This window comes from Tripterygium wilfordii, chromosome 7 (genome assembly GCF_013401445.1).
Source record: "Tripterygium wilfordii isolate XIE 37 chromosome 7, ASM1340144v1, whole genome shotgun sequence".
Lineage (NCBI taxonomy): Eukaryota > Viridiplantae > Streptophyta > Magnoliopsida > Celastrales > Celastraceae > Tripterygium > Tripterygium wilfordii.
Window position 1 is genome coordinate 8375425 of NC_052238.1, and position 15746 is coordinate 8391170.

Here is a 15746-nt window from a genome sequence, read left to right on the forward strand (position 1 = left end):
TGATGGGTGCTTTATAGCGGCATCAGCGAGCAAGGTGGGCAGGTTACAATCGGTAGAATGTGCATAACTCTATGCTATCCATGCAGGGATTAAGTTGGTTGTGGACTGCCAGCTTAGTAATGTTACAATCCAGAGTGATTGCAAGACTGTAGTTGAGAAGATCCAGGAGAATGGGGATATCCTTAGTGAGATTGGAAGCGTTATTCATGACATACGGGTTCTAGGGCAACTGTTCAGAATCTCAGTTATATGTATTGCCCTAGGAATGCCAACAAAGTTGCCCATACCATTGCACAGTTTTCTTTATCATGTAATTCTCCATGTCTATGGCTCAAGGAGGCTGTACTGACAGATTCTTCGTCTTCTGTTTCGTTTTAATATACAGTCCTCCCTCTTCAAAAAAAAAAAAACAAAGAATTGACATTAGTAGGCACAGGAACCATCACAATTATTAATATAATTCTGGTACATTTGATGTGTGTGCAGTGGCGGAACCAGGATTTTGATTTACCCTGGGCTGAATTTAAAAGTGACAGGGTTTGGGGCAGCGCCTCGAAAAATTTTTAGAACTTCAATAAAGTCTCAAAATGATAAGATTTAACATGCCTTTCAAGATGTAAAAATAAGAGCATGCTATTACAAATATGCAGGGATACACTATAATAACTAACTACCAACTCAAATACTAGCAAAATGACACCTACTAGGAAAATAGGACTCTTCTATCCTTTGAAGAAGCAAAGGTATCTATTATCGAATCTGTATTGATAGTTTCTGCGATTTCTCTTTCGATGAAGACAACCAATGAATCGTTCAAATACTCATTTTCCATCTTGTTACGAAGATCACTTTTGATGAATTTCATAGCTGAAAATGCACGTTCTGTAGTTGCCGTGGAAACAGGAAGAGTCAAAATGAGACGAATCAACCTGTCGATTAAATTATAAGACCCTGCCTTGTTTGTTTCTACTAACCCACGACACAATTCTGAAATTGTTGACATATTCTGAAACTTCTCATGGCAAACCACATCAAGTCAATAATGATCTAACTGACATTTCAAAAGATATATGTCTTGTCCGCTAAAGTCAGCTGGATAAAACTTCTCAGCAAGTAAAAAAATGCGATCATGATCAAAACCTTTGAAGTTGTCCCTAGGATCTAAAGCAGAGCTGAGCATAAGCAGTTCCATTGACTCTTCATTGAATCTAATACGTAACTCATCCAATATATAATCAACCGTAGCTTTAAAGATGTCAATGCAATAGTGATGTTGAACTGTGATATCATCATTCTGTTGGCAATAACATCCTGTAGCTTCTTTGTACCGAGTGCTCATATCAGGTATATCAATATCAAACTTCAAGCAAATTGATTTCACATGCCCAAGGAGATGATCAAAACCTTCTTCTCGCAGTGTTCGAAGTAATTCTTTTGTCGTTGAGACCAAATTCATTGCATTCAAAATATCCAAAGATTTTTGCTGCAAAGTTCGACAAAGCATATCCGAAATCCCCATAATCTTGTGCATAAGATGCAATATGAATATAAAATCAAAGGACTTCATTGACATTAAACAACCACCAGCTTCCCCACAAATTTTATTTGTAGCTCCTTCTTTAACCAAAGATCGAAGCACAATAATAGTTGCACCATACATATCTATCAAACTACAAATGGAGTCAAAATGTGAGCTCCATCGAGTGGTACCAGCTCTATGCAAAGTACCAATCTGATTAGCCCCTTTACCGGTCTCACGTTCACCACTAGCTATGTCACATTCAATCTCAGAAGCTTGGGTAGATCGTAACTCGATATGCCGCTTAGGAGAAGCACTAACAAGATTGACAATGCAAGTCAATTTTGAAAAGAATAGCCAAACTGAAATCTCTTTCTCGGCAGCTGCAACTAAAGCAAGTTGTAGACGATGAGAAAACAATGAACATAGTATGCATACTCACAATCACTGCGAAATAAAGCTTGCAATCCGTTCCATGCACCACGCATATTGCTGGCACCATCATATCCTTGACCTCGTAAATCTTTGATGTGCAAATTGTGTCGAGTGAGAACTTGTGACATTTGATTCTTTAGAGTTAAAGCACAAGTATCTTCAACATGCACAATCTCAAAAAATCGTTCTTGTAAGTATCCGTGAATATCCACAAATCTCAGAATAATCGCCATTTGTTCTCTATTCGATACATCCTTTGCTTCATCAATACAAAACCTTGCATTCCCAACTTCCTCACGAATTTTGTTTCTCACTTTTGTGGATAGGATATGCAAAATATCCTTTTGGATCAAGTGAGACGTATATTTTGCATTCCCTGGGGCCTTTTCTAAGACAACATCATCAATCTCAACATTCAACTTTCCCAACAAACTAATCAACTCAACTAGATTACCACGGTTCTTTGATGTTAAAGATTCATCATGACCTCTCAAAGCGCATCCTTGTAAAGTAAGCCACCGAACACTATCAATGGTAGTCTTAAGACATAACCGATTTTTCTTAACATTTTCCAAACTTTGAACATTCATGACTTTATCGATGTGCCGAGATATATTCTTCAATGCCTCAACATTTCTCACTGCATTATTGTGTGGGGAAGTAGGACCTCCCATATGTGCTAAGAATACACATTTGGCCCCATTGTTCACTCTCTTCCAACTATTGAAACCATTAACGGTAAAAGCAGGATGTAGAGGTTCGCTATCTTGAAAAACGAAGCACGGAAAGCAAAATGCTGCATCCTTTGAAATAGAGTACTCTAACCATGGAAATTTTATGAACCAACTTTGTTGAAATCATCGGTTTTGACCTCCGCTTTTAGTCCTCGGATAGTTGGCCAAGACAGGTTGATTTGGTCCCCATTTGATATAAGCACGTCTAACTTCATCTTTATTATAAACTGGATGACTCCATATTGGAATACGTAGGTCCAGGATCTCATTCAAGATCATTCTCATCAAATGCAATCCTTGAAACCTTGGCTTGAGGTTGAGATTCTGTAATAGTCATAGGAATATCAACACTTGATGTTTCTTCTCCACGTTTCTTGTTGAAGAAGGAGATAATAGTCTTCCCTTTTTTCCGTCCTTGATTTTCCATCCTAATAAAATAGAAAGTAACAAGAAACAAGTAAACAACCATTGTGATTTTGTGAATTAAAAAAAGCTCAAAGACTGCCCAAGAATTGCTTGTTACAAGTAAACAACCATTGTGATTTTGTGAATTAAAAAAAAAAACCCAAAGACTGCCCAAGGATTGCATTTGAAGAGAAATTGAGAATGATCTTGAAACAACTATTGTGATTATGTGAAATAAAGACCTAATTATCATATTCAACTTTCAAGTCAGGCGAAACAAGTTGCAAAGTATGCCAGTATTTCGAAATCACTCAAATCAGTGAGGGGCCGAGATGAGGGCAATACCTGCTTCTAGAGACAAAATCGAAGATCTGGACAGTTGGAGACTTGGAGCCTGTACTCTAGAGAAACACAGAAGCTGGACGACTGGAGCTTGGCCCTGGAGAATCAATGAATCATAGACGTTGGACGGCTGGTCCTAGAGACAGAGTTGAAGAAACGAAGAAATTCTTCTCGTCGGCGTCGGCGTCTCAAGTCTTGAAGAGATTAGTTGAGACAATGACGAAGGTGTGGTGTGAATAGGAATTCAGAATTGGGAACCAAATCTAACTCTTTTGGGCTAGCCCACCTTAGTGACATAATGTCTTGGTAGACTAAGTTAATGGGCTTAAGTATATTTGCTAAATTTTTTTTATTTTTTTCACACGGGCTCAAGCCCACCTATAGATCCGCCTCTGTGTGTGTGGTAAAGCAAGCATGTCAAAGGGGGAAATACGTGTCCGTTTAAAATTCTTGAATAAATATATTGTTCGTTATGTGATAGTAAATCTGAAACATCGGTTCGTGTTATGTGATTTAATGCGACATAATTTTTTATTCCAAATTCATCTCCTTCCCCTTACTTTATTAATTTTTTTTTTCTATTGCTCTTATTCGTGCAAAGTATCAGGAAGACATTCATTGGGAAGACACACAAACTTTGAATCCTCGTGAAGCATATCAAAATTTAGAATATTTAAGTCCCTGTGGGCAATTTCTTAAAAACACATGCAAAATATTATTATGAGTATGTAAAGGTGGAGCACAATAAGACTACACCATCTTATTTAAATACCATGGCGATATTATAATCAAATGGTTGGTACTCTTTAACAAAATATATGGAAAGCAATCACAAGCAAATAGTCCAAACGGCCGTACAACGTCAGTCAAACAGATCCAATCTTTGCCTTCTTATTTTGGTTCTTCGTAATGACAGGAGTACGATGTTTGTTGTCTTTTACCGGCTGGTTAGGAACGTCATATACCCCCGAACCTTTGGTGCTACTTCCAATCATATAATCAGATTCATTCTTGTATCCGTCGCTTCCAACATCAGAACCGCTGCTATCACGTCCTGTAGTTCTTTTGGGTATTGTTGAATCAAAGCACTGCAAAGGGAGGACAAATGAAACTAATCAGTATATGAATTAATAGAACTATCTGGCAATTAACTTGATCACTTATGATATTTTATAAATATTAAGTTCACATCTTCTTCAGGATCCTTTCCAGTCACCAACCCAACACCGACTTCGGATCCCTTGATAGCCTGCGTGGCAAACAATAGTAATCCTTGTTAAATAACAATAGTTTAAATGATATAATTATATTTAATACAATATATCGGCTATATTTGAAATTGTATTCATATAAATTAAAAATTGCAACCACGTCACGTGACTTTTCATCTTCAACCTTGGGAGCAATCAAATCTCCGGACCCTACCATTTTGTCTTTGTTAAGATCAAAAATTTTCACGACTGTGAAATCTTCTTTTCCATATATTAAGTTGAAATCATTGACTTTAATTTGAAAAATGAAAGTCCGGCCACGAAGATTATCGAAAATCGAACTGTTTAGGTAAATTGCAAGTAGACCCACCATAATGGATTCCGGGGGCACCGGCGCACACTGAACAGGTTAATAACCTGTTCAGTTTCTGCACCGTCAGATCTTAGGAGCAAGATCTGACGATGCCCCCCTAATTTCACTTTTTTTAACCTTTTAAAAGTTTTTTTTTTCAAAAACCTGGATTAAACAACTATATCTGCATTTTCACAAATATCTAATCTTTGAAATACAATACCAAATCAATAATCAAAGGCAAAACTCCATTCTTCCCTTGAATAGACAAGATTAAGAACTGCAATCATTGATGCTTTTCTTGTATAGATCCACACAGACAAAGCCGGACAGATCAAGTAGTAAATACAGGAAATCAAGTAGAAATCCAATTGAAAACAAACCCAAACCTGCAACCCATTTTTAATTTACTTGTGAAACAGCATCTTGATGTCACTATAATGCTATATCGGGCATTAAGTGAAGCATGCCTCCGTGCATTTAGAGATGGTTGCATGCACTTTGATTGCACTATAATGGATGGCTCCATTGACGGCACCGGAGATGGGTCGGAAATCTCGATTTTGGGACACATATCAGCATCTCCCAATAGATCTCCCTGATCACTGGGCTAGCACAACCTGCAAAGACAGCCTTGGGACAACACATTTTGACGGCACCGGAGATGTTGTTGAGCTCTTCTTCCCTCTAGAGACAGCCCTCTTGGCTGCTGCCATATATGAAAACTTCTGTGTCGCCAGTGCTTGCCTTGTTCTGACGAAGAGGCGGTGTTAATCGTGGGATAGGGAAGGAGTGAAGATCTGAAGGTTTCCCCAATGTTTAACTTAAAGTGAAAAAAGTCAAATTAAAGGACACCCTTAGATCTTGCTAGATCTCATGGTTGACAAGTGAACAGGTTATTAACCTGTTCACTTGTGAACCGGCCCTCTCCCAAATCCCACCATAATGGCTGATAAGTTTTGGTGCTGTTATTCCTATTAATTGCTGCACTTCATTATCGAATATAGTGAGAGTTGTTTCACCAGTCTCATCCTTGACCAGTAATATCACTTTGTAACTGCATAAATGAAGTACTGTTTTCATTCATGTTTGAGAAACAACATTTAAAAGATTGAAAAAAATGCATAGCTAAACGTATACCTAGTATTGGGAAATACAGAGTCACGGTTGCATGAATCACAAAGATAGACACGACTTCTCTAACTTTCTCCTACAATTTTTGCAAGAGAAATAGTACCAACCAACTTTATTCTGAACTTCTTGAATCTCCGCAAGAAGGGTCACTATCACAGAATTATTTTTTATTTTTGATTTTTGGAGGCTGCATAGATGTCAATCCTATAATTTTCTTCCTATTCGTTATCATTTGTTCCTGGGTAGTCAACTTAGGAGATGGATTTGATGCAATCATTGTGCCAACACCCGATTCCGACCTATTGCTGCATTATAGAAAGATAATGTTTTTTAAAATTTTTCTAATGATAATCTCATCAACACGTCTGGGCGAATTTAAAAACAAAGACATCTTACAGTTTCACTTTATTTACCTTGAAGAATCCCCTTGCTTTCCGGTATATCTAGGTTGACATAAATGTTGGTTGCCCCAGTTGATGATAAACTATGTTGCCTGTATCGTAAAATAACAAATATATTGTATAATTTATTCAACGATTTGGTTTTTTTTTTTTTTTTTGGTTATAAAGTTTTGATACATATCGTAAAATGTTTTAACCATCGTTGAAGTTACAATAACAACACGTGATTGCTCTTCCAACTGTTTGACTACACTCATAAATCTATGAGCTTTTTCTGCCCATAAGGTTACTTTCACTTGGAAATTTCTGCACAACGAAATCATGAATATCAATACACTGGTTTATGGACTTTAAAAAGACTATTAATTATGTGTCCAACTATAAATCAAACAAATAGGTATAAGATATCACTACCCTTCAAGCTGTAGCTCTACATCCGTCTTGTCCACCATAGAGCCTTGAACCAAAGTCGGCTCAATAGCTCCCACACCAGTTAGTGGACCAATAACATCTGCATTAGTTAATTAATTTCACGTCAACATGTATTCTCCTCTATTGATGAAGTGAAGGTTTATGAACTTATTTCAGTTCATATTGATGAAGTGAAGGTTTAGAGATACCTGATAGCAGAGCATGGTTGTCTAAGCGTTTCAATAATTCCTCACGTCCCTAAAAGCAGAACTTGTGATGGGCAATGGAAATTGAAGAGTCATCTGGAAGTTCCACCAAGCTAGTGTTGGGTAAGAAATTTATGATGTATTGCTCATCAACTGGTTTGTATTTCTCTTTGCTCTCAATCACTTTGAAATTTGTTATTTTGTAGACTGTTCCCTCCCTCAAATTATCCCGGAAGCGTTCAGCTTGCCGTTTCCAAATAACAGCATGCATTTGCGACTCCTTTGGGAGGAAAAGGGAAGGCACAATCCGTTAGTGGTTTTAAAGAAAATGCAATAAATTGACATATGAAAAAGCTTAACATAAAGGCTCACCTCACGATCAAGTAGGATCATGTCGAGACTTATTGTTTCACCAGTTCTCGTGTTTCGTGATTCCCATAGTCGGATTATCCTGACAATGACACACCACTTCATTTGATTTGGATTAACACTTTTAAGTACGAACTCCTCCATTTGCAGAATAATCTTCAATAGCTTAGGTTCACTAAACAATTCTCTTTATCTTGGATGGCATGGGTCTGGAACCCCTTTTTATAGCCCATGATTTGGGATAAAATTTATTTCGATTAATTGAACCCAAGCCTTGTTCAAAGCATCTAACTTTAATGCTTACACCACAAACAACGAACTTGAATACAACATCAAAAGCAATTGATGGACAAAATAGAAGAAATACACCAATAATAAATATATCCGTCATTTTCCGGTTGTAACAACAATGGCAATCGATACATACCAATAGGTTGATTACCTGTGAGACTCTTAGAAAGGGGGGAAAACAGGGAGATTCACAGTTGATGCTAGATTGAAGGAGAAGAACTCGTAGAAGGATCAATCTTCATCCGCAAACAGAAATTCATATGAGATCCCAAGTGTTGTTTTTGGCCACACTAACGGAGGACGGCTGAGCGGAGGAGGGTCGGACATGATAATTGCAAAATCAATGAACCACAGCAGAGAAGAGGTTTTGTGATTCAACGAATCTGTATTAAACAAAAGGAAAAAAATTGCGTGTAGAAGGTCAAGCGTCAATTGTTTATTGTTGTTTAAATTGTTTTTATTTATTGAAATCGTTTCGTGTTTTTCAACGTGCGGGGCTTGATATACTTGTCACCCATCCTACGTCGACAGAAGAATCCGGAGAAAGAAGGAGGGGTCTTCCGTTTTATATATAGAAACAAAAGAGTTCCATATCCTATTATATCCACCAATCATTTGACTGGAACCTTTGAGCCTTCATTGTAAACCCTTTTGTGGGTATTCTCTTTTTGAGTTGTGAAAGTTTCGTGATTTGTCTTTAAAATCACGTGTCTAAAAAGTTAGGAGGGTTAACTTGTGAAAGCTTTTGAGTTTCGGTGGTGGACTCCGGAAAATCACAGTAGTGGATTGAACTCCTAAGCAAGGGTGCTTAGGAAGTGGAGTAGGAGTATTTGGTGAAGTCGCCGAACCACTATAAATCACTGTTTGCATCTCTCTCAACCCTATTCTTTTATAGTTGTGTTTTATTGCTTTAATCTGGTTTTATATGTTCTATATTATTTGTTGTTTAATATATATTGTGTAATTATATGTGATTGTTTTATAAGATTAGAAACTAATATATTTGTTTGATTGATACATACGGGTCTAGTTGGAGAAAGTCAAGTTTGCATTGATTTGAAATTATTTTAAATTGCTTCTGGTTATGAAATTTGCTTGAATTGACTTAGGATATCCTACTAGAGATCAAGTCTTTGTGTGTTGTGTTTTTGTGTGATGATTTTGTATTAGAGGATTCTCAATAGGAATTTCGAGACACAATTCACCCTCCCTATTGTGTGGTCTAGGTCCTTCAGTTAAGACCAAACATGCCTCCTAAAAATCCAAGAACACTGCTATTAGAAGGATAATAAGTAAAGTAATCTGGGCTTTGCCAATTTGTCATGCCCAATATTTTTTCCTTGATCAGTGTCTGCAACCATACGAAAGCGGCTACACAGATAAACCAAACCATATGAATTCTATCGGAAAAAGCATGTGATTGTTTAAAAGCCAAGAAAATAAACTCCCTAAACCCCAGGAGATGTATGACCATTTAAAAAACAGTAGAGGAAATAACTTTCACAAAAATAATATAGATACGTGAAATACCTGCTAAAAGCAATACCACCGAGAAGGCCGTCGATCCCATCTTCCATCTCACTCGTATAGGACGGCTGGGTGGAGGAGGGCTGATTTTTGGGGTTTTAAGGACACAATAATCCCAATATCCATGCACCAGAGAAAATGAAAATGATTTGCGATTTGGGGTTCTAGTGAAGCAAATAAGTGGCGTGAAGAGGCGGGTGCGTGTACCGAAGGTGAAGAGCTGTGATCGTTGTCAACAATTGAAAGGTGAAGAGGCTGAATTGATTCATGAATCTTTCCACATTCAGGGGTCAAAGCTAGGAAGGTGAAGAGGCTGGATTAGATCATAAATCTATCGAGATTCAAGGGCATTGAAGATTTTTTTTTGTAATCAAAAACAAATTTTAATGTAGCTGGCAACCATACATGAAGCGCAAAATCTGATGTGGCATAACTAAAATGCCTCTGATCCTCCGTTTTTATATATTTAGACAAAAAAAACATACAGACGAAACAAAAATATAGACAAACTTACCAAATTATGTTGTGGGTGATTTTTTGTTCAGATCTTGAACAAAGAGGTATTTTTGAAGGGAAAAAAATCTGAGTATCTGTAAAGCAAGACATTACGATAGTTTCATAGAGATCGAGAAACAAAAAAAATGGGGAGGGACTACCAAAACTTGCGCCATGATGAAACCTGAAACCAAAGCCAAGCCATAGAACCTGAGCAACCAAGATCCTCACCCTAATGAAACCTGCAAAGATAGAATTCGTCACCATTAACAGTGGAACTCAGAAGAGGATCAAAGACAACGGAATTTATAGTGGAATTGGAGAATAGGTAGAAGATAAAAGAGAACCGAACTGACATGTGACAAAAAAGATGTTGAACAAACCCAAATCAATGGTGAGACGATGCATACAGATACTCAAAATTGAACTGACCTGTTAATTCAATTGCAGAAGCGTCTCTTTGCCCAAGAAATCAATTAAAGAAACCCAAATCAATCGCGGGAGAAGCATGAATCATGGAGAAAAGAAGAGGCGCCCAATCAATAAGAGAGATGCATGGATATGTTGAATGAAAGCGTGCAACGGAAGATAAACCCAGGGGAAGAGTCGTTCGACACGGCCGACGAAGAGTCGAGAAGAAACTTAAACGGCAAAAATAACTTTAACCTGCCTTTGTTTTTTAAAATAATTTAAACCACTTAATTCCACGTGGCAACTACACATTCACTCTGGAATCTGACGTGGATCACTGAGGCAGCAGTATTTCCGCCTCAGGACTCCGTTTTTATATATGTATAGATTAATTCCACGTGGCAACTACACATTCACTCCGGAATCTGACGTGGATCACTAAGGCAGCAGTATTTCCGCCTCGCGCGACATGTAATCCTATGTTTATTAAACCTTCACCTTGGAATAATGCATTGTCAAATCAAGGCTATTGCATTACACGTTTTAAATTAACAAATGATCTGGATAGTAGACGGTGAATTTGTCATATTTGGTCATAAGTTGTGTCTAACTTTCATATTATCACGCACTTAGTCGTGTTAACGAAACCAAGCATGATCTTTATGTTGTCACAAATGTGGTACGAACATAAAAATTCCAATAGATCGAATAATGATGAAATAAATATAATTATAAAGTAAAGCATTACCGAACGCATTTCGTAGGAAGTTCTTGGCAACTAAGTTCCCGATCACCACTGCAAAGATATCCAATATGTAAACATTGTCTACTCCACATTCACATAATTTACAACATCTTCCAACACAACAATTCCATACATGGAAGAAATACATGAGCAAATCATTAGCCACCCCCTTTAGCACATTGCAATTTTGTGTTCCAGTGCAACTAAAAGAAGAATGAGTGGAACACCAATAAACTTAACAGACATATTGAGGACACACGAACAAATTATAGTATGTCAAATACTAAAGGCTTACATATACAAAGCAAAGTCATCTTTTGAGAACCCAATTTTTTTTTTAAAAAGCAAATGAAATATGGTTGGGAAGTAGTGAACTGCATCCAAGATAGTAAATGAGAATTTTAGAGATACATGTAACAGCCTCCGGCTTGAGAAAAAGAGCCATTGATATAATGTCACGCTTATGGAGATTAATTTTTGTTGATTTTGGTCCAATAGTGTTGAGCCACTGCCTGTGAATGCAGTGTAGTTGTATCAAACATCAAACAAATTTGGAACATTTTAATCTCACATAAAAGAAACCATTAGTTCAAATTTATGGTACACCCAACTAAACCATCAATGATAAATCAGCCACAGTCTAAGACAATGGGTGTATTCCATCAACAAAACCATCAATGATATGAAGCCTTTAAAGGCTCCTCTGAATCATAACATAGAAGGATTTTCCAAGAGGTTTTACCTCTGGGTATCTGTAATATGTCAGTTTGGGAATAGTGACAAAGTACCAGACCCAAGTTTCCTTGAAGTAACCACATGCACGTCAAGTATTGTACTAAATTCATTTTATTTGCACTGTTTTTGTCAGACCCCTCAAGCCATTTAAATATAATGCAAAATCTTAACTACGTACAGAATAATTTGGCTGGAAAATATAGTTACTAATTGAATAAGCTAATTAGAATATGTCAGAGAAGTCATATGACCGTAGAGAATGGGATTTGATAAAGTATTGAACAGCAAATAGTGAGGGCCAATAGCACAAATGTCACCTTCGAATTTTGCCTTTGTTAGAAAGAGCCCTTATGCCCGCCTCCAATGTTTCAACTGAGCTTTTGCAGAAGAATAGTGCAGGAATCTTAGAAGCATGTCTTTCTCTATACTTTACAAAACCATATACAACACTCTGGTCATATCTTTGATCTGCATGGGGTTAAAAGTACAGTAAGAGACACATAAATAAAACAAACATGAATTTTAAGACTCACCCCTCAGAAAAATAAATTACAGAAGAAAGAGACGGTGATAAAATCACTGTAGAAAATACCAGAGAAGTTGCAAATAAACATAATAAAAGGGGAAAAGGGGTATGCTGTACGTAGCAAATGTAAATCTCCCAAATTGAGCAAGTGCCAAACCTTTACTTGATGATAACACCAAGTACATTGACAATCAAAATAAAAGAGCAAATCAAGACTCAGTTTTACAAAGTTTAATGGTGTTTAGAAACACAACAAAGAAAAGAGAAAACAAAAAGGACAACACAACATAATACCAACAACAAAGGTAAACAGAAAGTCATATAGACCTTGGGTGATCTAAGGTTCAATCCCATCCCAAGCTCACCCACAACTTTTTTTAACAATATAAAGATGTGTTTAAGAGGTAATTCTGCACCGAATAGAGCTCATGCAACACGAACACTTCATGTTGTAGAGATCAGCTCTGATTGCCCACCTGTCATCCTGTCACCTTCTTCTCCACATTCACCTAAAATTCACACATTTCAGGTGTGTCAATTAATTTAAATCTAATCGTCTTTTCCTTGCAATATTTTTTTTTACAACATTGAGTCTATTTTGACTCACCAAATTGCTTCATAAATTTTGAAGTAGCATTCTTATTCTGTTCATCAGTTTATGTCTCTTCGAAGCATTTTCTTTAGGTGGCCAATGACTGGACTTAATTGAAAAAGAAATTTTAAAACCTCAATGACCTTTTTTCACTTGTCTGGTTTCCAAATTTGTGGTCCATGTGTTTCCAGCAAATATAATCTCAAATTTCTATAAAAAGGCACCTATATTTCACTGGTCCATAGCTTGGATTCTAAATGACCCACGTTGGTACCATCTATCAATTTGTCATTTACAAAGCAAAAACATGATATGGGATTAGCCTCAATGAATTTAGGTTTCATGCCACTAAAACTCAAATCGCAAACAGATCGTAAAAGTAAAATATAGACAAATAGACGGAATAAAATTAAGAGGGAAAAGGAAATAAAGCAGAGAGAAAGCTCTTTGATCTGCAAAAAATATTCAACACCAGAATCTTCCATCATGTTTTCCCCAGTCACAACCATAAACTCAGCAACTACATTCAATGTGTTCAATTGAGTCCAAGAAGGCGCTTGAATTGAACGAAGATTAGAATACAGAGAGGATCATGCTTGACACTGATAAATCATTGAACCAAATAGAACTCAAAAATTTAAAAGAGTCCTGCATAAGAAAAATATCTATGCATTGGAAAATCCAAGAAAATAGCCCCTCAAATAAATTTGTTTAACCAAAAAACAGAAAATGACCAACACTTTTCAAAGTATTCCTTTGTGAGACTCAAATGACTGAATCAAAGAGTAATAATAAAGGATATTAAAAAAAGAGAAGTTTACAAAACATCTGGAACTAATTCAGGAAAAACTACAAATGCGTATTGGTGGGGCTAAAAAAAATTACTATATGAGCAAAGGCATATGCAATGATTTTATCATGCTACACGCACGTAAGAATTTCGTTGACCATAGATGTGATGAAATGATGAAAGTATAGTTGCAAATTTTTCGTGAAATTATGTTTTTTCATATGATTTATTGATTCACACAATCAGAATATGATGATATGTGCAACCCAATTATATGACAATATGTGTAACCCAAGCCACTGAAACAATCATCCTAATGATGGAGAAGGGCATAAATATTGAATCAAAGACTAACATGATTTAATCAAGTAAAAAAATAAATTTCAAGCGCAATTAAACAACCAAAAGTTCATAATAGCGAAAACCATTTAAGATGTCAACCATAGTCATCATACCAGTAAAAATTTGAATATGAATATAGCATAGGAAAGCATCGAGTCTGAACTTACCCTGAGATTCCCAACACAGATCTTGCTAGGTACCAGGCACTATCAAAAAGCCCAAGAAGTCCCTGCCTGGTGAATTCATGCACAAAAATTATTACCAGAGGAAAAATTGCAAAATAATGCTCCGCACATATTAACGTTCAGGCCATTACTGCTTCCCTTTGAGGGTACACATCCTCTAATAGCTTGACACATTCTTCCAACTGAAGCAGCTCCTACATAGTTAGCAAAAATATAATAAGCTACTAAAACTATAAACCACCAAGCAGATAGAAATCAGTGCATCAAATTAATCCCCAGACCTCAGTAATGGTATCATTGCTTTAACCACATAATTAAAGTATGTCATCAATATCAATTGTTTTATACACTCAGAAAACTAAGACTGGAGCATACATTTTCACAACTAAGCTTGTAAATATAGTTTCAAAGTTTTTAAAAATATCCTGATTTTTGTCTGATTAACCAAATCCTAGACCAAGCAAAACATCCGCAGCAAATCGAAGACCACGCGAGATACCTTATGTGAATCGGCTAGCAAAACCCGTAGCTTCGAAACAAAAGGGCCCGTTGCAAAATCAAGCTGCTTCATAAAGGATGGAAGTAAAACAAAGAGGTAAGAGGAAAACGAAAATCAGGAAAAATTCGCATTTTAAAATACAACCTCCTGTGGGAATTTGATCACAAGATGTGAGAATGAGAGAGAAGAGAAACTGAGAGAAGAAATCTAAGGTTCTGTGAACCCAGAGGAAATACACGTAGCTACCGCGTAGAATAGAAAATTAATGGGCTAATTTTTGGCTTTCCCAGTTCTCCAAGAACAATTGCCGTGAATCGTGAGAGATGCATGAACGGGACATACGAAGAGGCGTACAAGAGAACATACGATGAATGAGGTGAATATGAGAGAGAAGGCACTGGAGGAGCGCGAGAGATGAGAATTGAAGAGGCAAATCAAAGCATTTAAAGTCCGCAGTTACTTTCATTTAATTAAAAGCAAAGCAAATTTCATTTAATCAAAAACAATTTCCAAGTGGCAACAGTATGTTGCTCATAGAAGCTAACGTGGACAGCTCCAAAACACTTCAGGACTCCGTAATTATATATGTACTAGTTGGAATCCCGCGCGATGCGCGGGTATGATTTTAGTACATATGATTTTGAATAATAAACTATTTTTTTCATAACATGTTATTTAAAATTAAATGCATTTCTTTCTATGATCAAAAGCAAACCTTTTAATAGTTTATACGACTATGTTGCACCTTATACAACCCCACGTCAAGTTGGAGTTGTCCAATAAAGTGATCGCAACTCGCAAGTATAATTATTATATATTTATTTACCAACATGAATAAATGTTATACTCCCACTCCTCATGAACATATTAGAATTAGGTACAAACCCACACTATTCACACCCAGTTGGTATGATTAGAATCATATAACAACCAACAACATATAAGCAACCATCTCTTTGAGATCCCTAACCTCTTGTAAGAACTTTAAAAAACACTCAATCGGTTACTTGAACAACTAAACCAAGAAATTTTGCTAAACAATGACAAAAGAAATTTTAATAAACAATAACAAAAGAACAGTGCTATAGC

General features: G+C 36.6%; 1 protein-coding gene and 2 long non-coding RNA genes across 3 annotated transcripts; all 3 read right to left on the bottom strand.

Annotated features, from left to right (window-relative positions):
• Positions 1–703: 703 nt before the first annotated feature.
• Positions 704–2903, bottom strand: LOC120002582 (zinc finger MYM-type protein 1-like). Its single transcript, XM_038851345.1, has 4 exons — positions 2798–2903; positions 1962–2720; positions 1141–1908; positions 704–987 (listed from the first exon to the last, which is right to left on the bottom strand). Exons 1-4 carry the CDS (start codon positions 2901–2903, stop codon positions 704–706), a joined length of 1917 nt encoding a protein of 638 aa, XP_038707273.1.
• A 3825-nt stretch (positions 2904–6728) lies between these two features.
• LOC120001243 lies at positions 6729–8213 on the bottom strand. Its single transcript, XR_005468823.1, has 4 exons — positions 7962–8213; positions 7523–7618; positions 7154–7430; positions 6729–7044 (listed from the first exon to the last, which is right to left on the bottom strand). It is a non-coding gene; the product is annotated as an uncharacterized LOC120001243 (long non-coding RNA).
• A 3658-nt stretch (positions 8214–11871) lies between these two features.
• Positions 11872–15046, bottom strand: LOC120001286. Its single transcript, XR_005468828.1, has 4 exons — positions 14658–15046; positions 14141–14352; positions 12577–12758; positions 11872–12191 (listed from the first exon to the last, which is right to left on the bottom strand). It is a non-coding gene; the product is annotated as an uncharacterized LOC120001286 (long non-coding RNA).
• Between the last annotated feature and the right edge of the window lie 700 nt (positions 15047–15746).

Bases quoted from the DNA above. Each gene is read 5' to 3' on its own strand.
- LOC120002582 (XM_038851345.1), bottom strand. From the start codon at position 2,903: ATGAAGTTAGACGTGCTTATATCAAATGGGGACCAAATCAACCTGTCT. The intron at 2,721-2,797 runs GTTCATAAAATT...TCGTTTTTCAAG, and splicing joins CGATGATTTCAACAAAGTTG to ATAGCGAACCTCTACATCCT. The intron at 1,909-1,961 runs GTGAGTATGCAT...AACTTGCTTTAG, and splicing joins AGCTTTATTTCGCAGTGATT to TTGCAGCTGCCGAGAAAGAG.